Source organism: Primulina huaijiensis, chromosome 1 (genome assembly GCF_012295235.1).
Source record: "Primulina huaijiensis isolate GDHJ02 chromosome 1, ASM1229523v2, whole genome shotgun sequence".
In the NCBI taxonomy this organism is placed as follows: Eukaryota; Viridiplantae; Streptophyta; class Magnoliopsida; order Lamiales; family Gesneriaceae; genus Primulina; species Primulina huaijiensis.
The window spans coordinates 14,832,311-14,852,153 of NC_133306.1; the positions used below are offsets into that span (position 1 = coordinate 14,832,311).

The window sequence follows — 19,843 nt, forward strand, 5'->3', positions numbered from 1 at the left end:
CTATGTATAAGCAATCTTTATTTTAATAATATTTGAAATTATTGTTTTGGCACATCTTTATCTATATACCCATGCTAGTTGCATAGATAAAGCCCTTGAATATACAAATAGTAGAAAGAATATGAGATGCTCATATGATGAGTATCATGAAACTCATATTTGGAATACTGTATATTCTAAACGGTTCCTAGTCGATTCAGCCGCTGCTAAGAAGGATATAGGCCGCTCGAGCTTGAGACTAGTATCTGCGATGTGAGTACCATGTTTCATTGGTAGGGGACATTGTGATGTCCGAGCATGCAGATAGGTGCTCCTGGTAGAGTGCACTGAACAACCCTCCATTAAAGGACTTTCCAAGTGGTTCTCACTTATCGAGTGGAAAAGTCCTAGTTTATGGTTGTACACCATTAGTCCTTATGACCCGGGACAACATTGAGACTCTATGTGCTAGAATTACACTTTGACTTGTTTACCGACTCTCATGGGGTCATCAGGTGGCAAGGTTGGGTGTTCTGTCGAAACATATAGGAGTCGATGCATTGTAGTCGGGGATTCACCGCTTACCTACGGGTATGGATATCCTATGTGTTTTTCATGTATATGTAGTTTGAAATCTCTGATCAGAGTATGGTGGTAATTATGAAAGGGGTTTCATAGATTACACCATCGATGCAACTACGACATGACACATAGTATCGATTCATTGACAACTCTCGATAAACCAATGGTTGTCGAATCGGTCGGGATATATGAGTTGAAGGGACCGTACTGTACGCTAACCATAATTGAATGGTTCTTGCAGGCACTATCATTTGATACCTAGGGAATCATGTAAGCGATGCTGCTAGGCGTTTAACATGATTGGTTGGGTACTATCAGACTTGAGTTCTGACGTTCTTATTATCAAGGAGTTGATAAATAAGAATGGAGCAATTGGGGTATGCTCATATAAGGACATGTTTAGTCCGAATCACATGGAGATGTGAACCCACGGCTAGTTGTATCAATGAACCATTGAGGGCCACACAAGTACTAGCTTTCTAGATCCCGTTGAGAAGTAAAATAGTTCAATGTGTTGAACGGCTTATAAAGGAGTTTATAAGCGTAAGGAAAATTAGAAGTATGACTTCTATAAAGGAGAAAATAGTTCAATGTGTTGAACGGCTTATAAATGAGTTTATAGGCGTAAGGAAAAATAGAAGTATGACTTCTATGAGAGAAATGTAAATTTTAATTTATGGAAGTGTTCCTAAATTAAAATTTGGCCAAGTGAATAATGTATTTGAAAATTGTGATTTTCATAAACATTATTATGGACTAAATTAAATTAATTCAAGTGTTGAATTAATTAAACACTAGTGGACCTAGTAGAGTCCAAATAATTAAATTAATTCAAGTGTTGAATTAATTAAATCATATTGAGTCTTGTAGAGCTCAATTTAAATAATTATTTAACTAGTGGGACTTGAGTAAATTCAAGTAATGTTTAATTAGTCTCAAATATGTTTGAGATAATTAAAATTAAGTCCATGGATTTTTAATTGTTAAAAATCAAATAAAACTTGCATGCATGGGAGGTGAAAGGTTGGGAGACAACTTTTTGTATAACCAAGGCTTGGCATGCAACTTTTTTACTTTAACTTTTCCCACAACCAAAAAAATGTCTCTCCTTCTCTCCTAGCATGAATAGTGGCCGAAAATACTATTCATTCTCTCCATTTTTTTTTTTTTCAATGGTTGGAGAAAACACTCACTTCTCAAAGAAAAATCCTCATATTTTTCTAGTGCAAAATATGAGGGGATCTACCTAGTTGGTGGTGGGCTTTATTTTAGAGCAAGGAGTGCTCTTTGGAAGCTTGTAGAAGTTCTTGCCATACAAGAGCTATGGTGTTTACACCTTAGTTGGAGCCATCATCAACCTCAAGAGGTTGATAGGTATTTTTCTAAACACACTATGTATAGTTTGTGTTTTTTTCGTATTTGCTACACCAAGATATGGAGGTGGCCGAAATTTTTACATAAAAATTTGATTTTTAAACTTCCGTTGCGCTTCCGGTCACCGTAACCGATCCCCTTTCAGTCCGCGTGCATAGGGGATAAGGGCGTAGTTAGATCGGTCCATGAAGGAGCCCACAGCTTGGTTGTGGTCCTAGGGTGGTCTAGTTCAAGGCTGGTCCAGTCTAGAGTTGAGATAGGGTCGAATATTTAGAACCAAGGTGCACTAGGGTTTCAGCCATTCTTAGTGCAGGAAATTTCATTAAGGATCAGGGGGTTTTTGAGGGTTCTAGATGGTGTGAAATAGGTGGTAAGGGGTATGGTTAAGTATTATTAAGTCACAGTTTAAGTTGGGAAATATTTTGTTAGGTTTCGGTTTGATTAGGGTTAAAATCGAGACCCCGGTCCAAGTTTTAAAACGAATCATATAATTGAGACGGGCTCGAGTTTACGTCTAAGAAATATTTATAATTATGTTTTGAGGTGTTTTAAAGAGTTTGGTAGGCTTCGGGTCGAAATTTTTGGGTTCATGTGTAAAATGGTCAATTAGGGTTTTCAGGGGCAAAATTGTCTTTTTCACCCGGGTCGAGTTTTGAGTCCTGGAAGCGCCCTAAACACAATTTGACATGTTTAGATGTTTATGTTATCACGAATATGACTTTTTATATAAATATGCAAAATACTTTGCATGTTTGATTTTAAGGAAAATTTACGTATATGTATGATTTTATTAAGTGATGAATATAATGACGTATTTTGAAGGATGAGAGTTGGTTGTGACTAATACGATGACATGTAAGGTCAAGGCTCAGTGGATGGGTAACGCTGTCGTTGATGTCCCCGCCCCTGAGTACCGCGGTTATACGTAGATGGATCCATCGCCTAATACGATGATACGAAACACCCAAAGTGTAGAAATTTTCGTATTACTCACCTTGCTTATGCAGATGACCTTCTTTTATTATCTCGAGGCGAAGTTCAAAGTGTTTCAATGATTAAGAATTGCTTAAATGAATTTGGGAACATGCAGGATTGAGGGTGAACCTCCTGAAATCGAGCATTTATTTGGAAAGTATTGATGATTATGTGCGACAGCAGATTATTGACATTACTGGATTCAGTAATGGAAATCTACCTTTTCGGTATCTTGGGGTTCCATTGACGGCTAGGCAGCTACGCTTAGCATGGCGAAAGAATCTATTGCACATCTATACTTTGGTTGCACGATATCAAAATGTATTTGGAACAGTGTGCGGGAATGGCTACACATGAAGAAGCTCATGGGATCAAGTGTTGTGGTTCTAAAGGCATTTAGGACTACCTACCGAGGTAACTCTACCATCTCACGCATGCGAGCTATGGCATTACCCGCGACGGTCTACCTTATTTGGAATCTGAGAAATAGGGTTATGTTTGATGACGAAGTATCAATTGTGGACGACATTATGAAGAAGATTAAGATTCACACTCTCATATGTTTTCCAATTGAAGGCCAAGGACTTGATTTATTGCTTTTAAGTGTTGTACTTGTTGTTTCATTGTTACTGTTCGAATTGTTGTTGTCGGTTTCGTTTATCTCCTGGAGATGTCCAGTGTATTGGTAGACTAACTATTTTTTTTTTTTTTTACCATTTTAATGAAATCAATTCATTAAAAAAAATTCAAATAAATAATGAATTTTTTTAGAAAAGTTTACAATTTTATATTATTTTTATTTTGTTTTATATAAAGTCAAAATCATTTAAACAAGAAGAAGAAAAGAAAGGGAAATAAACCAAAACCTTTCCTCACCAATGGAAGAGAAAACTGACTTCACTCCACACTGGTTACGCTCCGGGATTTAATTCATCGCTAAAAATACTTGCTCTCCTTGTAAAGTTTAATTTCAGGGCCCCCTCTTCACGAGAAAAAGGAGTTTTGGTTGTAATTTTTGTTCAATTTCTCTGCGTAGAGAAAAAGGTTGAGAAATGGCGGAGGTGGCGGAGAAGATGACGCCCGAGGGAGAGAAACAAAGCATTAGAGATATAACTGTTGCCGCCGAAGCACAAACAAAATCCGGCGATAATTTTTATTTAATCACTCAAAGGTATTACTCTGAAACTATTTAGTGTATGAGACATATTCAAAAAACCTAGCTATTTGTTTAAATTTTCTCTTTTTCATTGATTATTTTTCGTTACTAGTCTATGATGTCTTTGAATATGCGTTTTAACCTTTTAACTTCGGTTCTTCTCAGAAAAAAATGCTTTGGGTTTAAAAGTGCTTAATAGTGTAAGTTATTTGTTTGTCGGCATTTTTAATTGGTGTCGTTTTTATTGTCAATTTTTGGTAAATGTGGTTAATTACGGCGAAACTGAATGTTAAAAGATGTACTTGTGTGCTGACCTTGCGGTTTTCCACTTCATCAGTGTGCTTAGCTGATGTTTGCCTTTCAATACGGAGTTCATTTTAGTGGTTTCGAACTTCTATTACCGTTGGATTTACAAATATCCGCAAACTGAAAGGAATGGAGTTGGTTTTTACTTTGCTTATATCTACACATTGTGGATTTAGACGTCGAATATGCTAAGTTACTTAAATATAAGAACATCTAAGATCAATTTCAATGGGACTTGACAAGGTTCGTCCGAAACGGTTGTGGTAGTCGTCAACGGTCTTCAACTAAATGGATTGTATCGATGGTTCCGCGTGCATTCTCGGAACGGTCACAATAACTGTCACAGTTTTTTTTTTAAATAACAACCAAAGACCTATAAATTTTGAACAATATTTAATGGGAAAAAATTATAATAAAAAAATTGAAAATTTTGAAAAAAAAATTCAAAAACCGTTCTGGAACAGCAACGATGGCTGTTCTATTCTGAATGGCAGAGAAGTCAGTGAGATTCCTTCAGAAAACAGTGTTAAGGTCATTCATCATTTCTGTTAGGGCCCGTGCACTTAATTAATATTTAATTACCAAACAACAAGGATTAATTGGTCTAAACAGCGAAAACGAGTTTAAAACGTTCATTTGGGCCTACAGAAATTTCGGCATGACCTTCCCGTAAGTAAGACATCCCAAAAGTTTCAAAACACAACAACAATATTATACGCTCGAAAATAACATCAAGTTCACAATCAACCAAACACATATCCTACAGCCGCACTGGCCAGGACTAGACACAAAATACCACAAATAAAATCCAAAACAACTTAAAAACATCACCATAAAGCTACACAGGGCATCTCCCTGGCAAATGTATCAAACCAGTATAATATATAGATATCTGGGAACTCTGACACAAACCAACTGACTACTGGGTACCACTCGCTGAAGCTCCACCAGACGGGTCAAATCCCCTGGAATGACCTGCTATAGCATAAAAAAACAACCACAACATAAAAAGAAAACAGGGGTCGGACCCCAGTACGACAAACCAATAAAATCATGACGTATATAAAAGACATGTAATAATATCAAGGAAATGCAATGATATGCGATGCATGAATGGTAACAATGGAATAACGGATACCAAATGGAGTCCAAACGAATAGCATCGTCAATAGTAACAGTGGCCACCCGTGCCAGGAATGCAGCATCAAATCGCCGCTCGTCCACGCACGTAGCATCGGGAATGCGAGTAGCTAAGTCGCTCGTCCCTAGCTGTCATCTGGGAATGTGGCTAATCCTAACCCACTCGTCCCTCTGATGACTCAATATATATAATAGAATCAACATAAATCGCCGTCAAAGGAGTCAAGGCTCAATATGTTATGCCAATACAATTAATGCATGAATGCAATAGAATAAACATTCAATGCACATAATAGCAAACAACAGTCACCGAATATTCTTACACGCCAATATAAACGTCATAATAATATAGGTTTGAGCGTACCTCAACTTCAACTTACAATACTACGGTAATTTCTTAAGGACTATCGAATGAACTCGTCCAACGATAAAACCTCAAGAATCAAGGCTAAAATGCACAACGGTGATCTCGCGGAGTAGTTCGTCGGAAATGTCGCCGGAATTACTGTTCCCACGCCGGAAACCTAGCTGAAACGTAGCACTGGCCAGGACTAGACACAAAATACCACAAATAAAATCCAAAACAACTTAAAAACATCACCATAAAGCTACACAGGGCATCTCCCTGGCAAATGTATCAAACCAGTATAATATATAGATATCTGGGAACTCTGACACAAACCAACTGACTACTGGGTACCACTCGCGGACGCTCCACCAGACACGTCAAATCCCTTGGAATGACCTGCTATAGCATAAAAAACAACCACAACATAAAAAAAAAACAGGGGTCGGACCCCAGTACGACAAACCAGTAAAATCATGACGTATATAAAAGACATGTAATAATACCAAGGAAATGCAATGATATGCAATGCATGAATGGTAACAATGGAATAACAGATACCAAATGGAGTCCAAACGAATAGCATCGTCAATAGTAACAGTGGCCACCCGTGCCAAGAATGCAGCATCAAACGCCGCTCGTCCACGCACGTAGCATCGAGAATGCGAGTAGCTAAGTCGCTCGTCCCTAGCTGTCATCTGGGAATGTGGCTAATCCTAACCCACTCGTCCCTCTGATGACTCAATATATAAAATAGAATCAACATAAATCGCCGTCAAAGGAGTCAAGGCTCAATATGTTATGCCAATACAATTAATGCATGAATGCAATAGAATAAACATTCAATGCACATAATAGCAAACAACAGTCACCGAATATTCTTACACGCCAATATAAACGTCATAATGATATAGGTTTGAGCGTACCTCAACTTCAACTTACAATACCACGGTAATTTCTTAAGGACTATCGAATGAACTCGTCCAACGATAAAACCTCAAGAATCAAGGCTAAAATGCACAACGGTGATCTCGCGGAGTAGTTCGTCGGAAATGTCGCCGGAATTACTGTTCCCACGCCGGAAACCTAGCTGAAACGTAGCAAATTGGACAAAAAAAATGAAACGCAGCTGCTGTCCGAACGCGAAGAATGGAGCTCTGATTTCTACCGATTCAAAGCAGGAAAGAAGGTAATAGAAAGAGGGAAGATTGCTAAACTGCTGCACTAAAAAACCGGCTGCAGGCGGCGTTGCTCGATGGCTGCAGAAACAGAAGAGAAGCGACGAGTTGCAAGGCAGGGGAAGAGCTTTCTGGACTGAACGATACTGCTATCCTTAAATCAAATGGGTTGTTTAATATATAATGGAAATGGGCTGGGCCCAACTTAAGTATTGGGCTCTCACAATTTCAGCCAAGGAACTTTGTTGCTTCAGCGACTGTCTCCGTTCCGGCCATTTCATGCCTGCAACAGCGAATCATGATTGTGTTATGCATTTCCCTAAACTTTGCAGTAATAATAATCACGTTGAATGCATTTAGAATGTCTGAGTTAGATGTGGACAACTATTAGAAAGGGAAATCAATCAAAATTATTGTCTCGACTCTTGTATCCAACCATTAAATGTCACTGAATGGGCTTGATGGATATCCACAAGTTTGCTACAGTTTCCCCTAAAAGGCTTGTTAACAAACTGTGTGAATGGGTTTTTTTCTGGTCAAATCCGTCAGGGAGGCCGCTTCTATCGAACTAGTTTATGGTCTTATTAAAAAAGTTGAAGCACCTAGCAGAGTCTCCCTTTTTATTATATTATATTGAGGTAGCAGAAACTCAACTGAATGACCTGAAAATTCCTTTCTTTACCTCGCTGCATATTTTTCGATCTTTGGAATTATTTGCCCCTTGTGTGTTTTCCTATTTTGGCATCAAAAAAATTCACAAGTTCCATTTTGTTATTTCCATTCATTAGGCTTAGTCCGATCAGACATTCTTTTCTTTTGGGTAAAATAATATGTTCCTTTGACTTGTTTAATTTTGGCTGGTAGATGGTGGCATGATTGGCTTGAATATGTGAACCAAAACCAGTCAAGTATTGTCAATGATGGATCTTCTTCTGAGAATCATGAGTCAGTTGGCTCGAGTGCATTAAAGAGGCCATCTTGCATTAACAATTCGGACTTAGTAGATGAAACTGTGTCTAAGGATTCTGATATGGACATTGAACTTCATGATACCTTAGTTGAAGGTACCGACTATATATTGCTTCCCCAAGAAGTCTGGAATCAATTGTCTATGTGGTGAGTAATCATTACTTTAACTTATTCTGACATTCCATAACATGTTATGCATACATATGTTCACACACATCTATGATATTTTGTTCATGTATTTAAAACAGTTACCTGAATATTTATGCGAGAAAACAGATACTTATCAAAAGTAAATCTCTTTCTCAGTATAAATTGGCCCTATTTTGGTGTTCTGGACAAATGTCTTTATCATAAGACCTCTTGAAAGGTTTCCTTGTCGTTATATGTGTGTAAAAACTAAAGTTTGGTGGAATAAACCCATGACCACCAAATTCAATTTCTGAAAATGTGGGTTGTTGACATGTATTTGTTATGGTTCTACCAAGAAACAAATTTCTTTCGGAATGATAAAAGCATACATTCAAAGGATAAGATATTGTCCCAATCCAAACTTGTGGTTTGCAATTGACTTCCAAACCTGTGTTTCTCAATGTTTCCAATTAGCAATTAACTAAATGTTGTTCCTTTAAGGTACTTGTCCAGCTGTGCCCATGATGTTCGGTATTTGTAGCTCTCTATAAGTTTCTATCTCAAAGCTGGATTTTCCTTTTGTGCAAGTACACTGAATACCTGCTTGAAGGTCTATTAACTTATTTGAAAAATTATAAAAATGCCGATTTTCCCAATATCTTTGACTATTCAATTGCCATCATAGTCATGATGGTTTTGTGTATGGAAACTTTAAAACATCATAATTGCAGTGTTGCCTGTAGTCTATCACTTAAACTATTTTAGTTTTCTCACTCAATAAGATTCACAAAGTAAAAAAGATGTTCTAAAGAAAAGAAGCAAAAAGAAGAAAGATCATTGCACCCAAAGACCGCAGAAAACTGTTAGCAATTTGTCTCGTTTTCTTGAAAAAATATCAGTTGTTTGAGTCATCTTTTAGCAATCAGTTCATTTTGTGTGGCATTGTATCTCGTTTGTGGTTTCTCACTTGTCCCATTTCTCTTCGTCTCTCATTTTTCTTAGCTTCGATGCATCTTGTCTTAAGAGACAAGCAACATGTAGGTTTCTTTTGGCTGCATATTGTTGGAAAAAGTGTGTTGAGAAACTACATGAACTTGGAGCGTTAATCATTTCAAGTTTTAATGTTCAATTTTGTTTGTCCTAAGTTGAGCATGTCCAGTTTATGATGCAACATGACTGATAATTAAAAAAGAATTATTTCTCCGAAAAGCTATTTTTCCAGTCATGTCATTTGATAAGGATTCTCTGAAATATGTGAACATTTTAAGATTCTAGGTTGCTTTGCTTAATTTTAAATTTCGGTATCTCGACCTATGCAATGGTCTTGATTTTCTCAGTTCCTCTTTGAATAGAAGTCGAAGAGAGCAAGAAAGAGAGAAGGGTAAAATGGTAAAAGAGAACTTATCCACTGATAACTTATTGATTTTCTTTGGCTTCTTCTTAAGTGTGACCAATTGATTGGAGAGCCTTGATCTGAAAAGATGCTGTCTGCTTGTTTCTTCTTTTGGTAATTCTTTATGCCTGATTCATTATTTTTACAGGCTATGTAAAACTGGCCAGATTCTTATGTAATATATTTAAGAGACTTATGGCTACAAAGTCCACTACTGTTTTGCTGGTAAACTGAAATTAAACTGCTCCAATTTCAAGTGATTTATGGTTTCTCTTGAGCTGTTGAATTGAAGAGTGTTAGAAATAAATTTAATTGTATACTACTTTAGAGCAACATCCCTTCAAGATTAGGGCTCATTATGTATATAATATATAATCCAGAAGTGGAAATAACTAAGTTTTCTTTCGTTGTGGATATAAGCATGTAAAAGTCAGCTATATTTGTTTGCCATAAAATATAATCAAATGTATGCTCTGATGTCATTATAATGCGAGTGAGTTGTATTAGGTTCGATTGTAAACCATGGTGAGATTAACGGATTAATATAAAAGGGATTTAATATTGGCCTTTGCTGACTTTAGGTATGGAGGTGGTCCTGTATTGGCCCGAAAAGTTATCAGCACTGGCCTTTCACAAACAGAATTGTCTGTAGAAGTGTATCCTTTACGGCTTCAGTTGCATTTGATGCCAAAAGGTGTCAGTTCTGTCATAAGAATAAGCAAAAAGGTATCGCAGTTGTATTCCCCGCTCTCGAAGGGAATAAGACAATTTATGTATTCGTCTTCCCCAATGGTTGCCTATTTTTTAGTATCTGTTGCACTGATTTTCATCTGGCAGGAAACAATTGGCAAACTTCACCAAAGAGCTTATGAGACTTTTGATCTTAACTCGAAGCAAGTAAGACATTGTCCCTTTATGTTGTTACGCTGTTCTCGATTGTCTTTGTTTTCTTAAACTTATGATGATAAATTTACTCGAATAAATTTCCTTGCTCAGGTGTACATTTGGGATTACTTCAGTCTCAGAAAGCACGCATTGATGAGTGACATGGAAAAGACGCTCGATGATGCAAATATCCAGATGGATCAGGATGTGGGTGTTTATGTTTCACCTCCTATTCTGTGTAACTGCTATATCTGTCAAAATCATGTTTATGTGAGAGTGCTTTTTGTTGGACCTTAAGCTGAACTATCATATTCACATGTCCCATTTAAAAATCTATGCTCAGATCGTCTGCTCATGTCATAATTTTGTTCGGCATAAATCATAGTGTTTCGAGAGGCGATGTGAAATATTTTTTTGAATGAAACTCATGTTTTCAACTCTGCATGAAGTTTCTTGCAGATCGCCTATTATGGGTTAATTGATATGTTTACCAATTTTTAATTTTGACACAATGTGTGCATATTATGTTCTTTTGATGAAGCAGTCTTTGAAGCGGATTACCATTCTTTTCATTGTCCTTGTTGGTCGATGTAGGCATGCATGACATTTGGGTTTTGGGGTGGAGTTTTGCGTTTTTATTCTAAAGGTATTTTTGCAAATTTATTGGTTGTCAACTTTTTTTTTCATATTCTTGTTGTATATGAACGCAAAGTTTCACTATTAACAAATTTTAAGAATATTTTTACTGAATGCAATGTTATTTTATTGAAAGAAATATTACAGTGGACATGCTTTGTACTTCCTGATGAATTGTAGAAGTTTCGAGAATGTCTTTCTTGATGCATGAGTTAAGATCGATTAAATATTATAGGCCTTTATTTTCTTCTGTTTTCCCAGTAGTTTTTTTTAAAAAAAAAAAAAAAGAAAAACCAAGTACCTTGATAAAATACTTTTTTGTGTCTGATTTAATTTTTTGTGAGTTCACAGGATTTTTATATTGCTCTTTGTGCCTTTTGTGCCTGATTTCCGTATGTTTCTCCCTTTCTATGAATGTAAAATTTATTTTGCGGGCAAAAAATAGACTGTTGTTAAATCTTTAGAATATTTTGATTGAATGCAATGTTAATTTATCAAAAGAAATATTACTGTAGTAATTCTTTATACTTCCTGATGAATCGTAGAAGTTTCGAGAATGTCTTTCTTGATGCACTAGTTTAGCTCAATTAAAAATTATAAGCATTTTTTTTCTTCTGCTTTCCCAGTATTTTTTTAAAAAAATTACCGAGTGCCTTGGTAAAATACTTTTTGTGTCTGATTTGTTTTTTTATGAATTCTCAGGATTTTTATATTGCCCTTAAGGTGCTTGTGCCTGATTTGCTAATGTTTCCCCTTTCCTTATAATATAATTTTGTATCTTTGAGAGAGGAAAAAAAAAATTTGTATCTTTGCATGTATTTTATGTCTTGACAAATGAATTTTTTTTGGTTTCCCTTTGTTCAACTTAGTTATCTGTCTTTTGGTTCTTTTTTCTGGATGATAGGAACTTGAATAATTGAACATTATATTCAAAGTTGACTTGATGATCATGTTTGTCAACCATTTCTTTATTTGCTGAGAACTTTACCTGATTGATAGATGCCTGTGGTCTTTTAGTGTAACATAGGCACAATATTCTGATGTTCGATTTTTTCCTCATGACCGAACAGATTTTGGTGGAGGTTGTAAATAGTAATATTGATGATGGCATGAATTCCATCCGGGAGAACGGATCTGTCGATAACGGAAATGTGGCTGTTGTACCTTCACAGTCAAGTGCACCAATTTCCGAAGCTGTGTCTTCAAGTAAATACACATCAACAAATGGCAATGCAGAATTGTCCCAAGCTCAAAATTTAAATATGGAGAAGGCATATGGACCAAGTGGGGTTAGTACAAGGGGGTCTTCTTGTGGTCTCACTGGACTGTTGAATCTTGGAAACACTTGTTTTATGAACAGTGCAATACAGTGTCTTGTTCATACACCAGAATTCGCGCGGTATTTTCGTGAAGATTACCATCAAGAAATCAACAGAGTGAATCCTCTGGGCATGGTTGTAAGTTTCAGAAGCAATGATAAGAATTAGTACACATGCTCATATTTTCGAAGCTTTAATTCGAAATATGTAAGACATTCAGTTGAAATCATTTAGTTTTTTTTTAAATAAATATTTGAGTTTTAAAGGATTGAATCCAAATTCTGCTATACATTTGTGACAAAGCTCATACGGAAGTTATTCACTCAAGATCCATTTTTTAACTAATTTTTTAATAATGAATACTAATTCATGGTATCTTAAATCTCGACATCTTGTGTGCATTTAAATGGACTTTTTGTGATGTTGACGGTGTTTACACTTTACCTACCAATACAAGGATTTGTCTGCTAGTGCTAATCTGTGTATGGAACCGTGTTTCTAGCATTATTCTGTGTTCTGATTGATTTCTTCTGACATGCACTTTTTTGTGAATCTTGATATATTTTGCAGGGTGAGCTTGCTTTAGCATTTGGTGATTTACTTAGAAAATTGTGGGCACCAGGGCGAGCACCTGTTGCGCCCAGGCCATTTAAAGCAAAGCTTGCTCGCTTTGCACCACAGTTTAGTGGATGCAGTCAACATGATTCACAGGTTCGGTGCATTATGTAAAGCTTTAATGAATTTATACTGATATTGATGAACACCATCAGTCAACCAGTATATCGCTGTCTTTTTTGTGCAGGAACTTCTTGCATTTTTGTTAGATGGACTTCATGAAGATCTGAATCGTGTCAAACATAAGCCATATATAAAATCAAAAGATGCAGATGGCCGGCCTGATGAAGAAGTTGCTGATGAGTATTGGGCAAATCATATTGCTCGAAATGATTCGATCATTGTGGATGTGTGCCAAGTAAGTAATCGTATTACTGGTCAATTACTTCTTCAACCTCGTGGCTGTACTGTTTGTGGGGTTTGTCAATGCCTCGTTGATGCCCCTGCTTTTGGTATGTTCAGATCCTTATAACACAATTTGTTGTTAGAAAATGATGGTTCCTTTTGATCATTGTTGCTTCTGGTCTTTGTATCCTGTAATTTTCTGTGACAAACCTTTTACCAGCGTTTTCATTTGTCACCTCATTATAGATTCTGGTCTCTTGTGTTTATTTTTAAAAACATTATGGCATTAGAATTACTCGCTCACTTTTGTTGTGCAGGGTCAATTCAAGTCAACTCTAGTCTGTCCTTTATGTAGTAAAGTTTCAGTTACATTTGATCCTTTCATGTATCTGTCCCTGCCACTTCAGCCCGCAACCACTCGTAATATGACAGTAACTGTTTTTACCTGTGACGGAAGTTCATTGCCAGCAGCGTGGTCTGTTACTGTTCCAAAGCAGGGACGTTGCCGAGATTTGATTCAAGCACTGAGTAATGCTTGTTCCTTGCAAATCAATGAGAAGCTCTTGCTTGCAGAGGTTGGCAAAATATAAATTCTGTGGTAATCTCATATTTCTTCATGGATTTTTTTTCCTGAATAGTTTTTTGTTGCATTGTTCTAGATAAGAGGCCATTTGATTTACCGGTTCCTGGAGGATCCATTGATATCATTATCTTCCATAAAAGATGATGATCACCTTACTGCCTACAAGATCTCAAAAGTGTTGAAGAACACAAAATTCCTACAATTGATTCACAGGCGGGAAGAACAGTATGTGAAACACAATATAGAGTCTGCATTGAAGAATTTCTTCATGCATATTATTCTCCTAGAATCCAGCATTACTTTTACATCTCTTTGATATTGCTTCTTTGGTCTCTATGTTATAGGGGTTCGGGAAATTCCCAGAGTGCTCTTGGATGGAAACCTTATGGAACACCTCTTGTTTCACCAATCTCGTGTGATGATACAATTACTAGAAGTGATATACAATTGATAGTTCATACAATGCTCTCACCTATGTTAAGAACAAAAAATCCAGGTGCTGTTACTTCTAGAAATGCATCAGTGACAACTTTTGATGAATCTCATTCCGCCAGAATTTCAGAAGCTTGTGCAGATGCTAATACTGCTGATCTAAGAAAAGGAAATGGCAGCAGTTCGAAACCAGTGACCTTACCGAAACTTCCTTTGCAGTTTGTTGATGAAAACAATGCTTGCATTGATTTAACTGTGGGTGATGATAAGGTTGTTAAGTTGTCCTCATCCTCTATGTCAATACTTGTTTTTTTTGACTGGTCTCAGAAGCTTCTGGGAAGCTATGATACCAGCCAAATAGAAAACCTACCAGAAGTTTGTAAATATGGACATTTAGGCAAGAAAGCTCGCAATGAACCTCTCTCATTGTATGCTTGCTTGGAATCTTTTCTACGGGAAGAGCCCTTGGTCCCAGAGGACATGTGGTAACCTCTTCATTTCCTTTACTACAATGTCCCTTTCACTTCTAATGTACTAGTTATTTGTTTAACAGCCATACGGTTGCAATTTTTTATAAAAACATCTCCATGTTTGTTCAAGATTGAAATCGTGTCTACCAAGACACCCCAAATTATGGACTAAATTGTGTTTCTTCTCTCTCAAATTATGAGTAGATATTCGAAAAGCGGCCTTTCTCGCAAACTTGCAACATTTGCATTTGTTTTGATGCAGGTATTGTCCTCAATGTAAGGAGAGGCGCCAGGCTAGTAAGAAGCTGGATCTTTGGAGGCTTCCTGAAGTTCTTGTCATTCATTTGAAAAGGTTCTCTTACAGTCGATCTGTGAAGCATAAGCTAGACACATTTGTCAATTTTCCCATTCATGACTTTGATTTGACAAATTATGTTGCAAGTAAGAGCAACACTCAGAAACAGATTTATGAACTTTATGCCTTGACAAATCACTATGGTAGCATGGGAAGTGGGCATTACACTGCACACATTAAGGTTTGCAATGTTCCTTCTATGTTTATACTCCCATGTTCATCGCGTCTTGGCACGTTAATTAATGGATTGGTTTTAATTTGACTTCACAACTCCTTTGGGTGTTTTCTACTGTTCAACGCAGCATTCTCAGATGCTTAATTGTATGTCAAGTATAGACTCGACACACTGAAGCTGTTTTTATTTTTACATCTTAAAGAATCGAGTGTGGATGATTCTTCTAATTTGTGTACTTTATGCGCAGCTTCTGGATGAAAACAAGTGGTACAATTTTGATGACAGTCACATAGCACCGATCAATGAAGAAGACGTGAAGTCAGCTGCTGCATACGTTCTATTCTATAGAAAGGTTAACAGTGACAAATGTTCTGTAACTAACGAGTCAACTTAGTGGTGGGCAGCCATAACTTACCTTTCCCATGGCATCATGTTTTGATGGTCACCATTTGCCTGTAAATCGACTCTTACCTTGTAGTACTAAATTATTAAGAAATTTAGACTCTACAGAAATTCAGAGGCAATGGTTAGTTAGCAAAAGCAAGTCAATAGTTGATTCTGCCCCTGGGAATGAATGTTGTTATGAAATATAGAAAAGTGAACTAACCAAACTCGTATGAGTCCTTTATGTCGAGGAAAAAATTTACTTGTGTAATATGTATGCATTAATGTTAATGATATAACTTTAAAGCACTTCATAAATTTTTAATGTGTTTGTCATGGAATTGTATAGTTAGAAACCAACTCTGTAACAAATCATTAGTCGCGGTAACGTTGAAAGTGAGTTCTCACAACTTATCATGCAAGAAGTTCGTCCAGTTAGAATGGTTAGAATGAGACTGCTGAGTAAAATATGAAGATAAAAAGTCAAAATCCCACATTCCTTGACAGGAAGAAAATAATTTTTATTTATATAATTCTTCAAGTGTGATTATTCAGATTATGTCCAAACATTCTTATTTTCTTATTCTAAGTAAACTAGAACAAGAGAAATCGTTGTTTCATTATATTTCTCTTCTTTGCTTAACACAATACATATTTATTTAAATTTAAAGGAAAGAGCAAAATAAGGAAATATATAATCTCATATATAACGGGACTTAAATCAATCCCTTATGATCTATGATTTATACATTTATCAACATTCTCTTTCAAATTGGCACAAAACTGTGGTTTATTTCCAACTTGTTCACTTGAACTTCAAAAGGTAGCCTTAATTGGATGTTTTGTTCTATCATTTAAAACCAGATTGTGAGCAATGCTAACGACTGATTTGTTGTCAAAATATAGCTTTACAGGTAGATTCAATTAAAACTTTTTTTAACCACAGAACTGCACATATTCCTTGTGTGTTGCTTTGAATTCTGCCTTATCATTATTTCAAGCAAACAAATTTTATTTTTACTTCTCCAAGCAACCAAATTTTCCAACAGAAAACGTACAATATCCGGATGTATCATGCTCAATCAGCATCAGTATATGTCCAATTCCTATCTCTTAATGTTTCTTAAAAAATAATCCTCACTGGAGAGTTTTTAAAGTAGCAAAGGATCCAACTGTTAGAGTAGGTGCCCGTCGAGCCAAGTGTTGGCCGATGGTTCATGTTAAAACTCTATGTATAAACAATCTTTATTTAAATAATATTTAAAATTATTGTTTTGGCACATCTTTATCTGTATACCCATGCTTGTTGCATAGATAAAGTCCTTGATTATACAAATAGTTAAAAGAATATGAGATGCTCATATGATGAGTATCATGAAACTCATATTAGCAATACTGTATATTCTAAACAGTTCCTAGTCGATTCAGCCGCCGCAAAGAAGGATATAGGCCGCTCGAGTTTGAGACTAGTATCTGCGATGTGAGTACCATGTTTCATTGGTAGGGGACATTGTGATGTCCGAGCATGTAGATAGGTGCTCCTGGTAGAGTGCACTGAACAACCCTCCACATAGGACTTTCCAAGTGGTTCTCACTTATCGAATGGAAACGTCTTAGTTTATGGTTGTACACCATTAGTCCTTATGACCCGGGACAACATTGCGACTCTATGTGCTAGCATTGCACTTTGACTTGTTTTTCGACTCTCATGGGGTCATCAGGTGGCAAGGTTGGGTGTTTTGTCGAAACATATAGGAGCCGATGCATTGTAGTCGGGGATTCACCGCTTACCTTCGAGTATGGATATTGAAACGTCTGACTTTCTTTTCTTTAAAACGTGCTAGAAATTTTTTTTTTCAAACCTCACATAGCATTCGGCCGAACCATAAAATATTTTGGAACTATTTTAAAATAAAACAATTAACTATATATTTGAGAAATACATCCCATACTATAATCTCTCAAAATCCCTTAAAAGCATAAATAAAAAGTCGTAAAAATCGTTAACATAAATCATAATCATAAATGCGGAAAGCAAGAAGAGCTGGTCCTCGGGTCGAATGCATCTTCAGTCCAGTCAAGTCAACCATCAAGACCTCCTATAACATTAATATCATAAACACCTGCATCAATCACACATAGTGAGTCTAAAGACTGAACACGTCATATCCTTGATAACAAGTAATACATAATACAGATCACATGCAACAGTGAAAAATACTTGTACTTAAAATATCGTTTCATGAAGATTCATAAACTTTAATCATAACCATTTTTATAAACATTTTCATGATGCATAAACTTTAAATAAAAACATTTTCTAATGATGTATCAAATTTAACTTAAACATTTTTCATAAACATAATCATATCAACATAAACATATTCATATTCATATCCATATTCGTATTCATATTCATATTCGTATTCATATTCATGTTCGTGTTTGTTGAATTCAGATCGTGATTGTGACTCGTATTCTTAATCGTATTGGGCGATGGATCCATCTATAAAAAAACCACAGTACTGGGCGGCGGGAATACCAGCGACACTCTCACCGGTCAACTGGGCCTTGGCCAACGTATTAAAATATTCGTATTTGTATTCGTATTCGTAACCAAGGAAACACGATCGTCGGGCTCCCACTGGGACCATAACCCTCACGATATCTCCAACATGTGGTAGTCACAATCCCTTCACATCCTTCAACATGTTATCATCACTTAATAAAAATCATTCATATACATATCGTTTTATTTTTGAAACCAAGCATACAACATATCTTTTAAATGTCCAATTTAACACTTAATAATTCATGAACATTTAAAAATCATATTTCAACATATAAAAATTGATAAATATCCACAATCATTGAAAATAATCATATTAGCATATAAAATAGCATTTAGGACACTGCCATAACGTTTACTAAATTTCCGGTGTAAAAAGACCGTTTTACCCCTGAACGTGACATTCCTCGGTTTTGAATTTTTCTTAATTTCATTAACTCTAACATGTCCCAAATAATTATTTAAGCTTACATGAATTTTCTCATATTTTTATTTAACTTAAATCGAGGACTTTTAATTTAATCTTTAAATATAACATATGAATGTGTTTTAATCCCGAATTAAACCAAACTTAATACAAAATTATCAAATTAAAAACTTAGGCTTTTAATAATTTTTTGAGCTTAAATAAGATTTTTCATAATTTTATTAAGCTTAAAACTAGGTTTTTCAATTAATTCGTTAATTAGCGTTTCGTGCGACGATTAGATTTTGGATAAATCCAAAACTCGTTATTTTGATCCCAAATTTAAAACATAGCATTTTTATTATTTATTCTACCCTTCCAAGTCATGAGCCACACCCGTGGACCCTTGGATTTAATTTTAGCTTTATTATTTTTGTTTTTGACATCTTATCAAACACACCGAGCCATCTCCTAATTTACTCGAGCCACCTTGAGCAAAAACCTAGCCAACCAACCTAGGGACCCTATTGACAAAGCCCAGCCCAAAAACCCGGCCCATGCTCGCTCAAAAACCTACTGGACAACAGACCAGATTTCATGTGTATGTGCGTGAGTGCTTTTTAGTTTATCTAGGACTCCTAGTCGCCTTAGGACCCCTTCCAGCCCTTAACCACTTGACCCATCATGACCCTAAACTACCCTGGACCACGCCCAGACCCAGCTTGGGCCAGCCCAGCCCCTTGAACTAGCGCCCGAAGCACTGCACCAGATTTCCTGCAGCTTGGCCGAGAATCTAGGACTCTAAGTTTTCTTGCATAGCCTCTTAACCAACGTGCCAGCCCTTGAACCAGCCCCACATGCACCCTCCTAGGACCCTAAGGACTCGACCTAGCCCAACCAAAGACCTCTGGCCGAGCCTCTTTGCCATCTGTGCAACAGCATACACAGCCTGCCCCATTGAAGGTCTCGGGTGGAGTCCTTGTTAGCAAGGACTCCTCCCAGCCCCTGGTATTCGAGTCCTAGCGTGGCTAGGACTCTTCTCCTGACCCACACATGACTCTAGCCCAGCCCTAGTCCAGCCAAAGCAGAGCCATGCATCCAACTTCCCCTTAACCGAACACCCACTACACCAAAAACGGCAT

At 36.6% G+C, this 19,843-nt stretch overlaps 1 protein-coding gene across 4 annotated transcripts; it reads left to right on the forward strand.

Moving 5' to 3' along the window:
* The first annotated feature begins 3,751 nt into the window (after positions 1 to 3,751).
* On the forward strand, positions 3,752 to 16,035 carry LOC140981672 (ubiquitin carboxyl-terminal hydrolase 5-like). Of its 4 annotated transcripts, none has more exons than XM_073448091.1 (13): positions 3,752 to 4,081; positions 7,901 to 8,152; positions 10,109 to 10,253; positions 10,365 to 10,424; positions 10,524 to 10,619; positions 12,119 to 12,505; positions 12,938 to 13,078; positions 13,170 to 13,340; positions 13,645 to 13,902; positions 13,987 to 14,135; positions 14,255 to 14,827; positions 15,075 to 15,348; positions 15,590 to 16,035. In XM_073448091.1, exons 1-13 carry the CDS (start codon positions 3,963 to 3,965, stop codon positions 15,734 to 15,736), a joined length of 2,772 nt encoding a protein of 923 aa, XP_073304192.1. In that variant the 5' UTR covers positions 3,752 to 3,962; the 3' UTR covers positions 15,737 to 16,035. The 4 variants fall into 4 exon arrangements, with proteins under 4 accessions (XP_073304192.1, XP_073304196.1, XP_073304199.1 ...); XM_073448095.1 differs by having other exon boundaries at positions 14,276 to 14,827; XM_073448103.1 differs by lacking the exon at positions 3,752 to 4,081 and adding an exon at positions 9,472 to 9,641 and having other exon boundaries at positions 8,014 to 8,152.
* The last annotated feature ends 3,808 nt before the right edge of the window (positions 16,036 to 19,843 follow it).